Below are 13807 nucleotides of genomic sequence, written 5' to 3' on the forward strand. Positions count from 1 at the left end.
ACCAAAGCAATGACACATATATTATCTGTAATATATCTTACACATAAACTTATTGCATTCGATTGTGTGCTTTGAAGAATCTTAAATTGATGACGAAGCAATGTTATTTAGAATTTTGATATATTATATTTGTGAGTAAAAAAGATTGAAGTAAACATTGTTTACAAAGACATCTAATTTCAACAGTAGATCTATGCAAATTCGTTGTGTTTAAGGGTGTCTTCATCAGAAATGCATTAGCATTATTAAAGTATGCTTTCCAAAGTATTCAAAAAAGTGCGCGAAATTTCCGTCTTCTCCCTAAAGGTACCAGGCCAACAGGAAAGACGAAGATGTTGCAATAATAGTAATCAGAAATAATCAGAAGAACCATGAAAAAGTGAGTGTGAGTTTCAATTCGTTAAATGTGAATGTAAACAAACTTTGATTTCTTTATGCAATTTAAAATACGATGAAACGAAACGAGGCTTTGTCATATAACAAATAGCGCGAAGATCAATCGATCTTCAACTGCCACCAAATTCTCAACGAATAGTGAATGAAGAGGAGCAATGTATTTCTCTTAAAATGAACGAAAGATATATTCACAAAATCGAAATAAAAGGTCTCTGAAATGTCTGATTTATACGAAATGATACATTTTCAAATAGGTCACCCACTATAAAAATTTAGTGTCAATAGTTCAACTATTGTGCGATATTTGTAAGCGAACTGAAGATACGGTGTGGGATAAATCAGACATTTAAATAGTAGGACATGGAGATAAATAATAGGAAGTAAGCTTTAAGTATAGGTTTGGCACAACAACCCCTTCATACGAAGCTTCTCAGATGACTGTATAACTTTGGCTTCATGCGTATATAAACAAAATATATAGAAATACAAAATAAGTTCAGAATAAACAACATGAACAGTTGAAAGCGAATTGAATTCTTCGAATTGTTTATTTACATTAGATCAAGTTCAGCGTGGTAAATCTCTTGAAGAAAATATCTGCATATTCGTTCTTAATGTCCCCAAGTACATAATTTGAGTAGAAAAATTCACTTTGCTTCAATTCTGATGACTTGGTACTTGTAATTGATTAGAGTTTCCTCATTCCCTCTGCTTCAACAGCCGTGATATACTTATGCGAGAATTTGAGAATTTAGACGTAGTAGTAAAGTTAGTAGTGGTAGTAGTGGTTTATATCTATACTATTTTTTATTTTGTTCTAAGCGATATGTACGTAACATGACAAATACACTAGTTGTATGATGTCATATTTTCACCTTGTTCGCTACCAAGGTATCAGAAAAGAAGAAGAGGGTACAATTGAGAAATAATCAAAAAAGCCATAAAGAGAGAATAGTTCTTTGATGGAAATCGGAGTATGTGAAGACTATTTTATGAGAGTTGAATACATTGATTATACTGAAATAATTGATATAAACTGAATAGCGCGATTTAGGAGTTTGCATATATGCACACATGACTAAGACGATAACAAATGTAAGTCTTGTTTAGAAATCCAGATGTTGTAATGATATTAAGCTCTCAGTAACCAGAAAGTGGAAATCAATGTGGGAAGTGGTATGTGCAGAATGAATTATTCTCAAATCAATAAACATAAAGTCTGCCTTATTTCCCTTTACTCTATGAATAAAAATATATTTTACTCTTACAGCTTTCCGTGGTGGGTGATTTCTGCTTGATTAATAGATTCATTCATTATTTCAGTATATGTTAACATTGTCTCTTTCATCAGCCCACTATATTTTTGTTTTGCTCTTCTAATACAACAGCATTTCGTTTTCTGAATTCTTTTGTACAGAGTTCTGATTGCCTAGTATTTATATTCAGTTTTCCTATTCAACTTGTATCTTGATCGCTTGATCGGTTCCCTCGTTTTCTTGGACTCGTGGCAACATGTTGCAAATTATGTCCACAATTATTTTTAAAAACATATTAATAACCTTCATTTATTGTGTTCTAGTGACTAATGAATAAAGGCAAGCAATCTTGATCTTTTAATAAAAACTACAAACAAAACGTAATTAAGTAAGTAGGCCAGTAAATTAAACATGGTAAACCTCAACAAACTGTTCCATCACATCATCCAGTCGTGTTGAAGTATTACATAAATTACCTCACTATTGAGGTATGCTACTATAGCATTCTAGTAGCACACGTCTGGGTCATACGGTTAAGTGTTGGGTTTCGCAATAAAACATTTCGGAGTTACTAAATATGTAATTACCTATCACTACGTTTTCGAAATATACAATGCAACTTATAATGTTTTAATCTCATATAATAGCACTGCACGAACATTATCTTTCTTATACATATATTTTTTTTTAATTAAACAGTTAAAAGAATTATAGAGTTAAAACAAATTTAGTTTTAAAAAATTTGTCGTTAAAGAAAAATCTGTATACCTCAGTGTATTTAAATAAAGCACGGATTGTCTTCATTACCTCAGTAAGGTATTCCGATTAAATTAAGATGAAATGCTTGAGTCATGGTAACGCCAAACAATGCACCTACCTTTCTGCATTGCATATGTTGCTTTTGGTCGATCTGTATTCCATTTTAATAGGTTCTAGTACAATTATTATATCCTAGATTTTTAAAATTATTTGCCGCGTATTTGTAGTGTAGCTTATCAGTGGCTGCCTTTTATGTTCACAGCGAATTTATTCATTTAATAATGTAAATTCTTGTCCGTAATGGTGTGATATCAACACTGCCGGTGTATATTGCGGCAATATAGTTTTGAATCATATTATTTACAAATTTTGATGAATTGCCTAGTAAGACAATCCTTCTAAATTCAATACTTATATATATATTTTTTTTTTTGTTGTAGATCATCTCCGCATATATTTCTGTTGTACGTAATGGATGTTATGATTGGCTGTATATGACCCTATACAAGTCAAACTTGTTAGATATAGTTGTCCGCATAAGAATTTGTAAATCGGATGAAAATAAATCTTTCCATGTGAAATAAATCATTTCTTCATTATCAAATTCTAAAGCCAAAATGATCTCCGATTACAATTATAGATTCAAACCAATAAAGGTAATATTAAAATCACACAACAAAAAGAGTCCTTACCGCAACCTCAGGATTATCTCATATCTACATGATCTTTTATAGACTCAACAATAATAATACAAAATATTCAAATGATTGAAGATGTAATATAAATATATTGCTGTAGGTTATTTCATTATAATGAAAAGATATAATATTCATTCTGTTGATATGCTCTATTTCTATAAATAAAATCATTCAGAGTATTGTAAAGGCGTAGACTTTAATATACGATATACGATATGATATTTTTCAAAGTACTCCGTGAACAAAATTTTATGCGCATTCCAAAATATGGACAACATAACCTCTCCAGGGTTCAGTGGATGCTGTTCACTCAGCTGACTGCCAATTGGAGTGAAGAGGTGGTTCCAAATTTGTTACAGACCGACGCAAAAGTATTTTTAATATCGCTTCAGTAGCTCATAACAGCTTTCAGTATCATAGACACTTTTTTTGTTTTTGGGTCAACTGTCAGTAAACGCGGCACCGACTTCGAAAAAAGCTTCCTATAGATAAATATTCATACAAAATAAAGCCGACATGTGCTTTTGAAATCTTTAATATAACGACTATTGACTACAACTTCACTTTCCAGTTTGTCTTAACAATTCTATGCGTTTGGTACTTCCTAATTATTTGAAGAGCTCGCTAGTACTTTTAATGTAACGAGCATAATTACTCGATGTCAATAGATGTCTGCAAAGAATCTGTGATATAAGAACACAAATACATATATGTGTGCATCTCTCTCACTGATTTCATTGTTAATAGATTGGTGTAAAGAACATATAATATAAGAATATCAATGAATACATTTAAAAAGCTCTCCTACATATTAACATTTAATTCATTCTTTTGGAGTATGAAGTTTATTAAATTTCTTCTGCATACAATTATCAAAAATTCAAGTTCAGAAACACGACTTTGAACTTAGCTATGCGAGTAAGCACAGTACCAGCTCAGAAACACATATGACAGTGGCATTATCAAAGCAAAAGATCTAAAATCTGAAATCTGAAAAAGCAAACAAACTATGTGTTACAATATTTGATTCTAGAACAGAACAGCGAGACATTCACGTACAAACATACAAACGAATGTATAGATATAGTATTGCATATATAGACTGAAATACGTACTAAAGTAAATATAAATAATTAAAATAAAAACAAAAATAAAAGCAAAAACAAAAAGCAAAAAACAAAAAACAAAACATTGTAAAGGCAAAAAATATTTTTAATTTATATAAAAACGGCAAAAATGTTATTAAGTACAAATCCGGCGACTTATCGCTTAGCAAAATTTTCATGAAAAAATGTATTTAGTCACAAATTAGCTTCTATTAAAGTAACATTTAATAATATTTATTGAAATCTGTGCAAATGTGAGCATTGATAAAAACAAACCAAAGCGAAGACTTCAGAAACTTAAAACAAAATATAAAACCATGCCACAGAGCAAAGCAATGCGATTGCTATGGGCGCTATTGGTTTTGCTTCATAAATCTTCGGCCTATCCACGAAACTCGTCGGTACTCACCGTCAATCAGAAGCAGTTATATGTAATTGAGAGCAGCCTTGATGTCAGTGCAGATCCATGCGTAAACTTCTATAATTATGCTTGTGGGAATTGGTCTCAACAACATACAACGGGGCGTTATACAGAGAATACGGGCTACATAGATCACAAAGTAAACAAAAGATTCGTCGATCTCCTGGAATCTTATGTTCCGACCACAGGTGACAATAGCCACGATGTGTATAATAAAGTGTGGATGTATTACAAATCATGTAGGCGGGAGAAACATATAAATTTAGTCAAATATCTGCATATAGTGCGCCCAGCTGGACATCTTAACTGGCCAGAATTGAAGAGTTCGCAAAATAATCAAATCAATTGGTCCTCAGAAAATTTTAACTGGATGTTAACGCTTGCAAAACTACATCGTTTTGGTTTAAAAGGCTCACTTATTGATCATATAATATTACAGAAGTATGATAATGCACGCGAATACGTTATTGATTTGGACAAACCTATACTGGACGGTCAGAATAAGCTGCCATCAAAAGCTGCCATTGCAACATTGCTTATAACCGTGGGTGTCGAAAAATCCAAAGCAAAATTAATTGCTAATGAGTTGTTGAAATTCGAAGAAAAATTAGCTGAACTGTTGGAAATCGATGATGAATATGGTCTTCTCAATTTATCTGTGCAAGATCTGGTGGATAATATACCAAAAATACCGTGGCGTAAATATTTTAAAATTATATTTGAATATGAAATTGATAATAATTTCTCAGTACACTTACGAAACTTTAAGTATTTTGAAGAGTTGTCAAAGTTTATGGCAGAGATGGAACCGAAACTGATTTGTAATTATTTGATGGTAAAATTTTTATATTATCTATCCGTCGATACCACCACGAGTTTTGATAAAATTGATTGTATGGTTGATGTGCGGAGCAAAATGGACTATGCCGTTAACTTTATATACAAAGAGAGATTCTATGACAACAAAATGGACTTATACAATGGTGAAGTTCATAATATAATGAATATGGTAAGAACTGAATTTTTAACGAAAATAAAACAAAACATACTCCAATTTACGTCGGCTGAACAAGAACTACTGACAGAAAAACTGCTTAAAATGAAAATAAATATTGGCAACTTACCGGCGAATATAAATAAAACACGCATTGAGGCTTACTACAGTGATTTACAATTAGATGTAAAGAATTACTATAAAAATCACCTGAACCTATTAGAACTACGCTTTATAAAGGAACATGAACAACTCGAACACAATATAACAGATAGCACCGATTTCTTCTTTATTACTGACAGCGATACAGCACGCAGCTCTTCGCCGTTCTATCTACTGCAAAGCAATATGATTATAGTACCGTTTGGCGTTTTACAACCTCCTATATTCCATAAAAGCATGCATGATGTGTTTAAACTGAGCCTGCTCGGCTTTTTGATGGCTCACGAAATTACGCACGGTTTCGATGTTACCGGTGTTAGTTATGACTATAAGGGCGACAATAATGAAATCGGCGATGGCATAACCGAGAACAAAAACTACGCCAGTGCCGTCGAGTGCATGCAAAGTCATGAAACCGAAAGTATTGATGAACGCATTGCTGACATTGTCGGAGTGCGTTTAGCCTATGATGTATTATTCGGTGAAAATTCTACACACCACTTAAATATCAAACAACCCAACTTTACAAAAATTCCGGTTAAGAAACTATTTTTTCTAAATTTTGCTCAATTTTTTTGTGGCAACTTACAGGCTGAATTTTCAGAACATGATTCCGATAATGTGCGATTGCAGGAGACTTTGTTGAACTTCGAGCCATTCGCGAAGGAGTTTCGGTGTGATTTGGGAGACATAATGCATCCATCGGTGAAATGTAGGTTATGGTAAAGTAGCATATAAAAATAAATAATTAACACATTTATAAAGATATTTCTGGTCTAAATATTTATTTATTAATATAAAATAATAATATAATTAACAATAAATAATAATAATATGATAAAAAAAATAATATTTATTTATTTATTGTAAATAAAATTTTAATTTCAAAAAAATCCAAAATTTGTGATAAATTTTTGAGTCTTTTACATCTACATTCTTTTCTCTACCTCAGATAATGACTATAAATAACATGTCAGATCAATCTAATGCCGATTTGAATTGATAAATCTGGGCAAACTTTTTTTAATTGAGTTTACCTTAGTGTAATTTTCGTTTATGAAGAGTAAATCTCAGACGAAATTTATAACACTCGAGATTAATTTATTACACTCCAGATAATTTGCCAGAGTAGCATGATTAACATACCTTCTTGTTTTATATGATTTGACAGATAAATGTCCATATGTCATGTCTACTTACACAACTGCAAAAATATTAGATACACTAAACATGTTTGATTAGGCAACAAAACTTGACAGATCGAGATTGATTGAATCTAGATCTTACAATCGAAAACATCGTAAGATATATGTATAATAAATTATCATTACAGTGAAATATCTCATGCACAATAAAAACATTCTTCTACATATACTTGTATATAATATACATAAATATGTTTAATTTGTAAAAATATTAAAATATTCAAATAATATCCAATAAAATAACTACATTTTGTTGTAATTTAAACCAATGGTTCCCAACCGGTGGTCCACGAGATAGTTTAAAATGGTTTGGGAAAATGATAATGTACCTATGCATTTATACAATTCATTATACATAATACCAGAGACACATCAAGCACATTAAAAGAAATGCAGTTTATTGTTCTTAAACTTTGTGATCCCTATCGAAAACAAAAATATCATAGAGGTTCTTGATCAAAAAAAGGTTGGGAACCACTACGTTGGTAGCATTGTATTATTTTACCATGCAAGATTTGGGCTTGTTATTCAGAGATTTCAATATTCTACGGTCGCACAACATCATTATTGTAAAATATATGGGATCTTACTCAATTGGCATGGCCCATGTGACTTTAATCAATTCTCCAACTAAATTTGCACCCTCTAAAAAATCTTTTTAAAAGAAAAAATAAAATTAAAGAAAATTGATTGAGTGAATTGAATACCTAATCTTAAACATTTTACGAAAAATGTGTGCGAATTGGATTAAACGTTGATATATTATAATGCACATGATGTGACCTACTTAAGAAGTGGAAACATTAATTTTGATTGATTGATCATTTTTTACTACAGTGTTTTAATAATTCCGGACACTTTTTAAACAGAATGTACACCTAAATTCTATACTTCGTTCATAATAAAATAAATTTGATATAATATATGGAAATATAAATTTGAATAGAAACTGAGTTAAAGAATCACCCTATTATTTACACCAATAGTTATCCGGAGAAATTCTTAAAAATTAAATCAAATCAAACCCAAATGTCAGAATTTTTAACAACTTTCATTTCAAAAATATGAGATTAAAATCTAATATACCCAAAATGAATGAATAGTTGGTACGCTTGATGCTTAAAATAGCTAAATAGTCAAAATTCAGTGTTGTTTAGCGTGGTTACCTGTCTTGAAGACGTAACACCACGGTGTTCTAAAAAACATGCATATCAAGATAATGCGACGATAAATGCCCAATTGGAAATTCGAAAGAATTTTCGCCGGTACTAATTGAAGTTATATGTTCGACACAACTTTCACCTTAGAAAAAGGCCCATCCAACCTCAGCTGATCACTTGGGTGACATCGCCCGATGTAAATGAAAGTAAATTACAATTATTCTTTCCGTGTAAGCTTGAGTATTAACCACAGCCACCACGACACTGCCAGCCTCAATTGGTCAGAACAGCCGAAGCTATGGACACTGAACCCGTTGTACCAGATTTACACCTTCGGTCGGGTGTCGCAAGAGAATCTCACTCACTACTATTCACATTTCAAACAGTGTCGAAACGGCGCCGGGATTTTAGCCTCGTGTATATTCTAACCCCGTACCCGCAGGGCCATGCCAAAAACTTAATTAAATAATTTTAACACAATATTAAAATGCTTGCAATAGCAAAATGCCCTAATCGATAAGCGTGGGATCACAAAGTCTCAGACTTGCTTCTCTGTTGAACTAAAGGAAATATTAAAATTAAATTATGAAATATGCATGTTGTCGTTAATTGTACTTGATTAAGCAACAATAATATATAAAAATGATTAGAAATTTTAATAATCCAACAGAATAAAACGTTAGTAAGTAATTCAGTATATCAAGTTTCGGATATAGACGCTCATACTGCATAATGGAAATTATGACAAATTTTTGAGACTAGAACATATATTTTAATGATTTTTTGATTTTTTTAAAATGAAACATAAATCTTTTTTAACAAATATTTTATTTAACAATTTGATACATCATAATTATTGTTCTAATTTAATTTTTTTAAATAAATATACAACACTGTTCCTAAGCATTACACAAGTTCTCAGTTCACCACAATTTGCAACGTACTTTGGATTGCATCTTAGCTCTCTTGTCGCAACCAAATTCTTTTGAGAACTCCTCAAAATTTGCAAGAGTTTGCAGAACGCGAAGTTCATCTAATGCATGTTCCAAAAATGCTGATTGCTTCACACTCCGATGCACTTTTCCGCAGAAAAACTGAGCGAAGTGGATAAAAAACAGCTGCTTACTCGTGAACTGTGGCAACACCTTAACATGACCAACTGACTGCTCATGCAGCAAACTACCATTGAAGTAAGTGTCATAAACTAAACGAAAGCCTTCGTAGTCAGCCAGCTTTTCGTTCAAACTGCGTGAACCGGTTGCTAATTCATTTTGCATGCAACGTAGTCCACGCATAAAACGGTGATTAGCTGCGATCTCCTCACTTGGGCCCATTATATTCCCCACACTATCATAATCAATGCCATTTGAATCGAAGCCATGCAGCACCTCATGCGCTATGATAAAACCGAGTACAGAGTATTTAAAGATGTCGTTCAGATTACGATGATAAACAGGCATTTGCATAAAGCCATATGGTACAATTATAAGATTTCTAGGCTTTATATAGTAAGGCGAAGAGGTTGCTGTTATGCTTTCGGCCAAAAGGTAAGTACTATTATCAATGGCTAGAAAATTTGAAGCTACCGCTGGTTCCAGACTTTCATGACTCTTTTCCACTGTTAAGCGTAACAAACTCAACTGATTGACATAAAAGTTGCTGGCATCTAGCTCGATGCGCTCATAGTATTCATTTAAGAATCCATTTGAAACATTGCGAGGCGAAAAGCCAACTTGCAATTGCATGCTCTTAATCTTCTGTAACAGTACATCAACAATTGGCTGTTGTAGTTGTAGGCGATTATCACTGAGAATTTCATAAAACTTTTGCTTCAGAGATGCGAATATACGTTGTACAATTTCATCATTTTGTTCAATATCCTTGTTAAAGTGCGTGCCAATAATATAGCTCATGGCCAATGGCATCGCACGTCTCAAACTAGAGACACATTCCTGTTTTGAGATTTCAGCAGGCCCTTGTTGCTTCAGGAAATGCAGAAACTTAAGCATCACATAATTGCAAACCGTTTCACGCTCTGTGGTGTTCAGTAACTTTACTAGTGCACGCATGTAAGGTACATTCTGTATAATAACCGTGGTCGCTAAATTTGTTGTAGGGCCTTTAAGTTGCCGTATATATTCTAGCCAATCAATTTGTGGCATGTACTCTTGCAAATAACTCAACTGCATTTCCTTTGCACCTTCTTCATCCTCAATTTCCTGAAGTTTGTGTAATTGCAATTCAAAAGCGTGAACTTCACGTGAAATCTCGTTTGCTACACGCTTCGTCTGACCAATGTCAAGCATTAGCTCAATCGCCGCCCCCTCGCCCATGGGTTCAGTTTCAATTAAATTTGGTTTGTCCAAATAAATGCTGTTGCTGCTGGATTCGTCCCAACGCGGAAGTATTTCTTCTTTTAGCAGTACACCGTTTAAGCCATAAAGACGCAATTTCGCCACAGCTTGCAACCAATCAAACCTTTCCGCTTGCCAGTTTTTGCCGCCGCTGCGTGACAAAATATACCAACTTGTCTCGTAATTCGGTTGTACAAGTAAGAGATATTTTTTCAAATTGTATGGTTTCACTTTTTTGCAGGACTTGTAGTAAGTGTGTACCTTTTGATAAAAACTTGATTCTTCATCCTCATCAGCGGTGACATTGCCAAGTCTCTTTAAGACGTGCTCTAACTTCTTATTGAGCTCATACTCAAGTAAACCCAACGTATCACCGAAGTCCACTTGCTCAATATGATGCTGGTACCAATGCCCACAAGCGTACTGATAGAAGTTTTCACATGGTCGTGCTGACGTATCCATGAAATTTTGTATATTCGCTGCTATTAAATGATTGACGTTGCTGTGTGTCGGAGGTGTTTGACGACAATTCGTGGGTGTTGTGCGCCAAATAATTGACGCCAATAAGCCAAAAACTATACTTAATTTAAGCATAACGACTACTTTATATTTTTTATTGATTCTGCTTAGTGCAAATATATTAATGCACAATGCACTTTTCAACTTCGTAGTGTTTTTTTCTTTTTTTGAATAATTTTTTTTATAGTTTATTTTATTGTATGCAATTTTTAAAACGCATAAAAATTCACTTAAACTTGATCCACACACTCGTTTCTCTCTACTAATCAAACATTGTCGTCACTTCGCAGATATTTTCGTTTGTGAAAATAGAAAACAAAACCGAATTTGTCATAATAACACTTTTTTTTGCTAAATTGTTTTAAATGTTGTTTTATTCAATATCAATTTTTATGTCTTCGCATTTATTTTTTTATTAATTTTTTTTATTTTTGCAAAATCTAATCTGCGCTGCTTTACCTATTAAATGCAACAGTGCAGTAGTGCCGAAAATTTCAAAAGGAGAAGCATTATTCTTCAATAAATATGGGTCGATTAGAATAATAAGTAAAGTTAAATTTTCATATCGAATTATTATAATAAACGATTATACAATTTCACATATGCATCCCATACACAAACCAATTTATTATATACATAAACTATTCCATTAAATACACCAACCAATTGGTGTGTTTCAGGAACTCAATGATTATGTCTCATGCCAGACTCATATAAAACTTCGCATTCCTATTACATTATATAGAGTATCATGATTTGCATTTCGTTTATCACAATTTATAACACATTAAATCGAATTTTTTTGTACGAGCTTAGAGCATTAGCGCGCAATAGGGCTATAGGGCATATTTGAATAGACTAAGTTCTTGAACTGTGATTGTAATTTATAGAACATTTCATAATAATAATAATAATAACACAAATACGAATGCTGTAAACATTTATTAAGATACATTGATTTATATAGTCTTCAGTTTTTCCTAATTTTTACATTCTAATAGAACTAAGTACAGCAACCAAAATAGCTGATTATAATGAGTATCAAATAAAAATAAGTAACTGGTAACTGCTATAATGCACTTGTATCTGTGTTTCTCATCAGTTTCTGTTAAAAATCTAAGCTAATCCGTGATCACAAGCATAGCTTATATAAGTTGGCGGCTACGAATAAAGTAACAATTGTCTACATACCTAGTCATTACATTTTTGACAGAAACGATATAACTGACAAGTTTTCGAAAAACCTGCATAAACTCTTTTAAAAAACCTTAACCTTTTTTTGAATCGTAATTCCTACAAAATCAAGTTGACCTTAACTTGGACAGTTCACCGTAGTACAATATTCTGCAGTACAAACTTGTGTTATTGTGAATAATTGTGAGGTCAAAATAGGTAGGTACGTTGAAGTGATGGCCTTGTTTCCAAAAATTCCATATGAACTCAAATAATGACTCATTGTGGTACCACAGGAATATGGACAGGTAAGTACATATATTGAAAGATCAGTATATGACCAATTGTAATTGGTCATATATCATATAATATTGTTCTTGTGAATAGTTTTGCGAAATTAATGAAATTTTCTTACAAACTAAAACGAAACTGTTATTTATCATATATACATATCTTATGTTCAAAGTATCTATCATTTGTATATGTCATATGTGCAACATAATACTGCAATATACACTTTCATACATTTTGTGAAAGTAGTTGAAAAGTGTGTATTTTGATAAATCTGACAATCAAATTATAATGATACGTCGTGTGAATCAATATTTTTGCGCTATGATTTCGGATGTCAGTTCACAATTTTTGACAGCTAAAATTACAATCAGAAGTGTCGTGTGAATCCAGTATAAAGAATATATGTATACAAAACAGAAACAATTTTGCTTGAATTCCTAATTAAGTAAAATTTTTCTTGTGTTGTTGGCTTCGCATTTGCCGAGTTTTTAAATTTTTATTTATTTTTTTTATAATAAAGAAAAAAATGATTTACATACATTTTTTGTTTTTTAGCAAAATTTGCAGTGGAACATAAAAATATTGTATAAGAACCTGTATATAATCTTGTAATCTTGAACCTGTACAAGTTCAGAATATGTAACTGAAATGACTAAATATACTTTTTAAGATCCCATTTTTACATATTATATATTTTTTGACATAAATTTTTATACATACATATTTTGAAACAATTGCCAGTATTCTGGGACTATAAAACTTTGTTAACAGTATGTTTCCACTGGTTACTTAGTTAGTGTAACTTACTAATTAAATTTCCTTAACCATATAAAGAGCTTCAGTGCTTCTTAACGTATAGCACATTCATACTGTTTCATTTAGGTGGGTTTGCTCAATATAACCACTAATGAGAATGATTTACCATACAAAAATCTTCCATAAATATGAGCTCATTATTAATAAATCAGCTCATTTAAAGCGAAAATTGTCAAATGCAGCCCTTAAAAATAAATTTTCCGCAAGGAAAATTATCAAGAGTTAAAATGTTTATTATACTTTTTATATGTAAAATGAAAACAAACTGTAACAAAGACACTGATGAAGTGAGTATTTATTAATATATAAATACAAAATATATAAAAAAATATGAAATTCAAAAAGATTTTGTAAAATTTTCTTCTAATTTTTGAAATTTCTTGTCTAAAACTTGTTTAAAAGTCTAAAAGCTGTCTAAAAGTTAAAAAATAACTAACAATTTTTAGATAAAAAATATGAAAATAAATAAAAATATATTTAATTGATATATAAAC

At 31.8% G+C, this 13807-nt stretch overlaps 3 protein-coding genes across 3 annotated transcripts in view; 2 read left to right on the forward strand and 1 right to left on the reverse strand.

The window, feature by feature from the left end:
• The window catches only part of LOC119688560 (lachesin), a 150764-nt gene that overhangs the window by 114035 nt on the left and 22922 nt on the right, over nucleotides 1-13807 (forward strand). The gene's annotated exons all lie outside the window — the stretch shown is intronic.
• On the forward strand, nucleotides 4386-6561 carry LOC119687161 (neprilysin-4). The gene has a single exon (XM_038101369.1). The coding sequence runs from the start codon at nucleotides 4533-4535 to the stop codon at nucleotides 6516-6518; it is 1986 nt and encodes a 661-aa protein (XP_037957297.1). The 5' UTR covers nucleotides 4386-4532; the 3' UTR covers nucleotides 6519-6561.
• On the reverse strand, nucleotides 9005-11310 carry LOC119687160 (phosphate-regulating neutral endopeptidase PHEX). The gene has a single exon (XM_038101368.1). The coding sequence runs from the start codon at nucleotides 11103-11105 to the stop codon at nucleotides 9081-9083; it is 2025 nt and encodes a 674-aa protein (XP_037957296.1). The 5' UTR covers nucleotides 11106-11310; the 3' UTR covers nucleotides 9005-9080.

This window comes from Teleopsis dalmanni, chromosome X (assembly GCF_002237135.1).
Source record: "Teleopsis dalmanni isolate 2A chromosome X, ASM223713v2, whole genome shotgun sequence".
NCBI classification, from domain to species: domain Eukaryota; kingdom Metazoa; phylum Arthropoda; class Insecta; order Diptera; family Diopsidae; genus Teleopsis; species Teleopsis dalmanni.

What these genes read in the sequence shown, in the direction of transcription:
- LOC119687160 (XM_038101368.1), bottom strand. Translation starts at nt 11,105, where the DNA reads ATGCTTAAATTAAGTATAGTTTTTGGCTTATTGGCGTCAATTATTTGG.
- LOC119687161 (XM_038101369.1), top strand. Translation starts at nt 4,533, where the DNA reads ATGCCACAGAGCAAAGCAATGCGATTGCTATGGGCGCTATTGGTTTTG.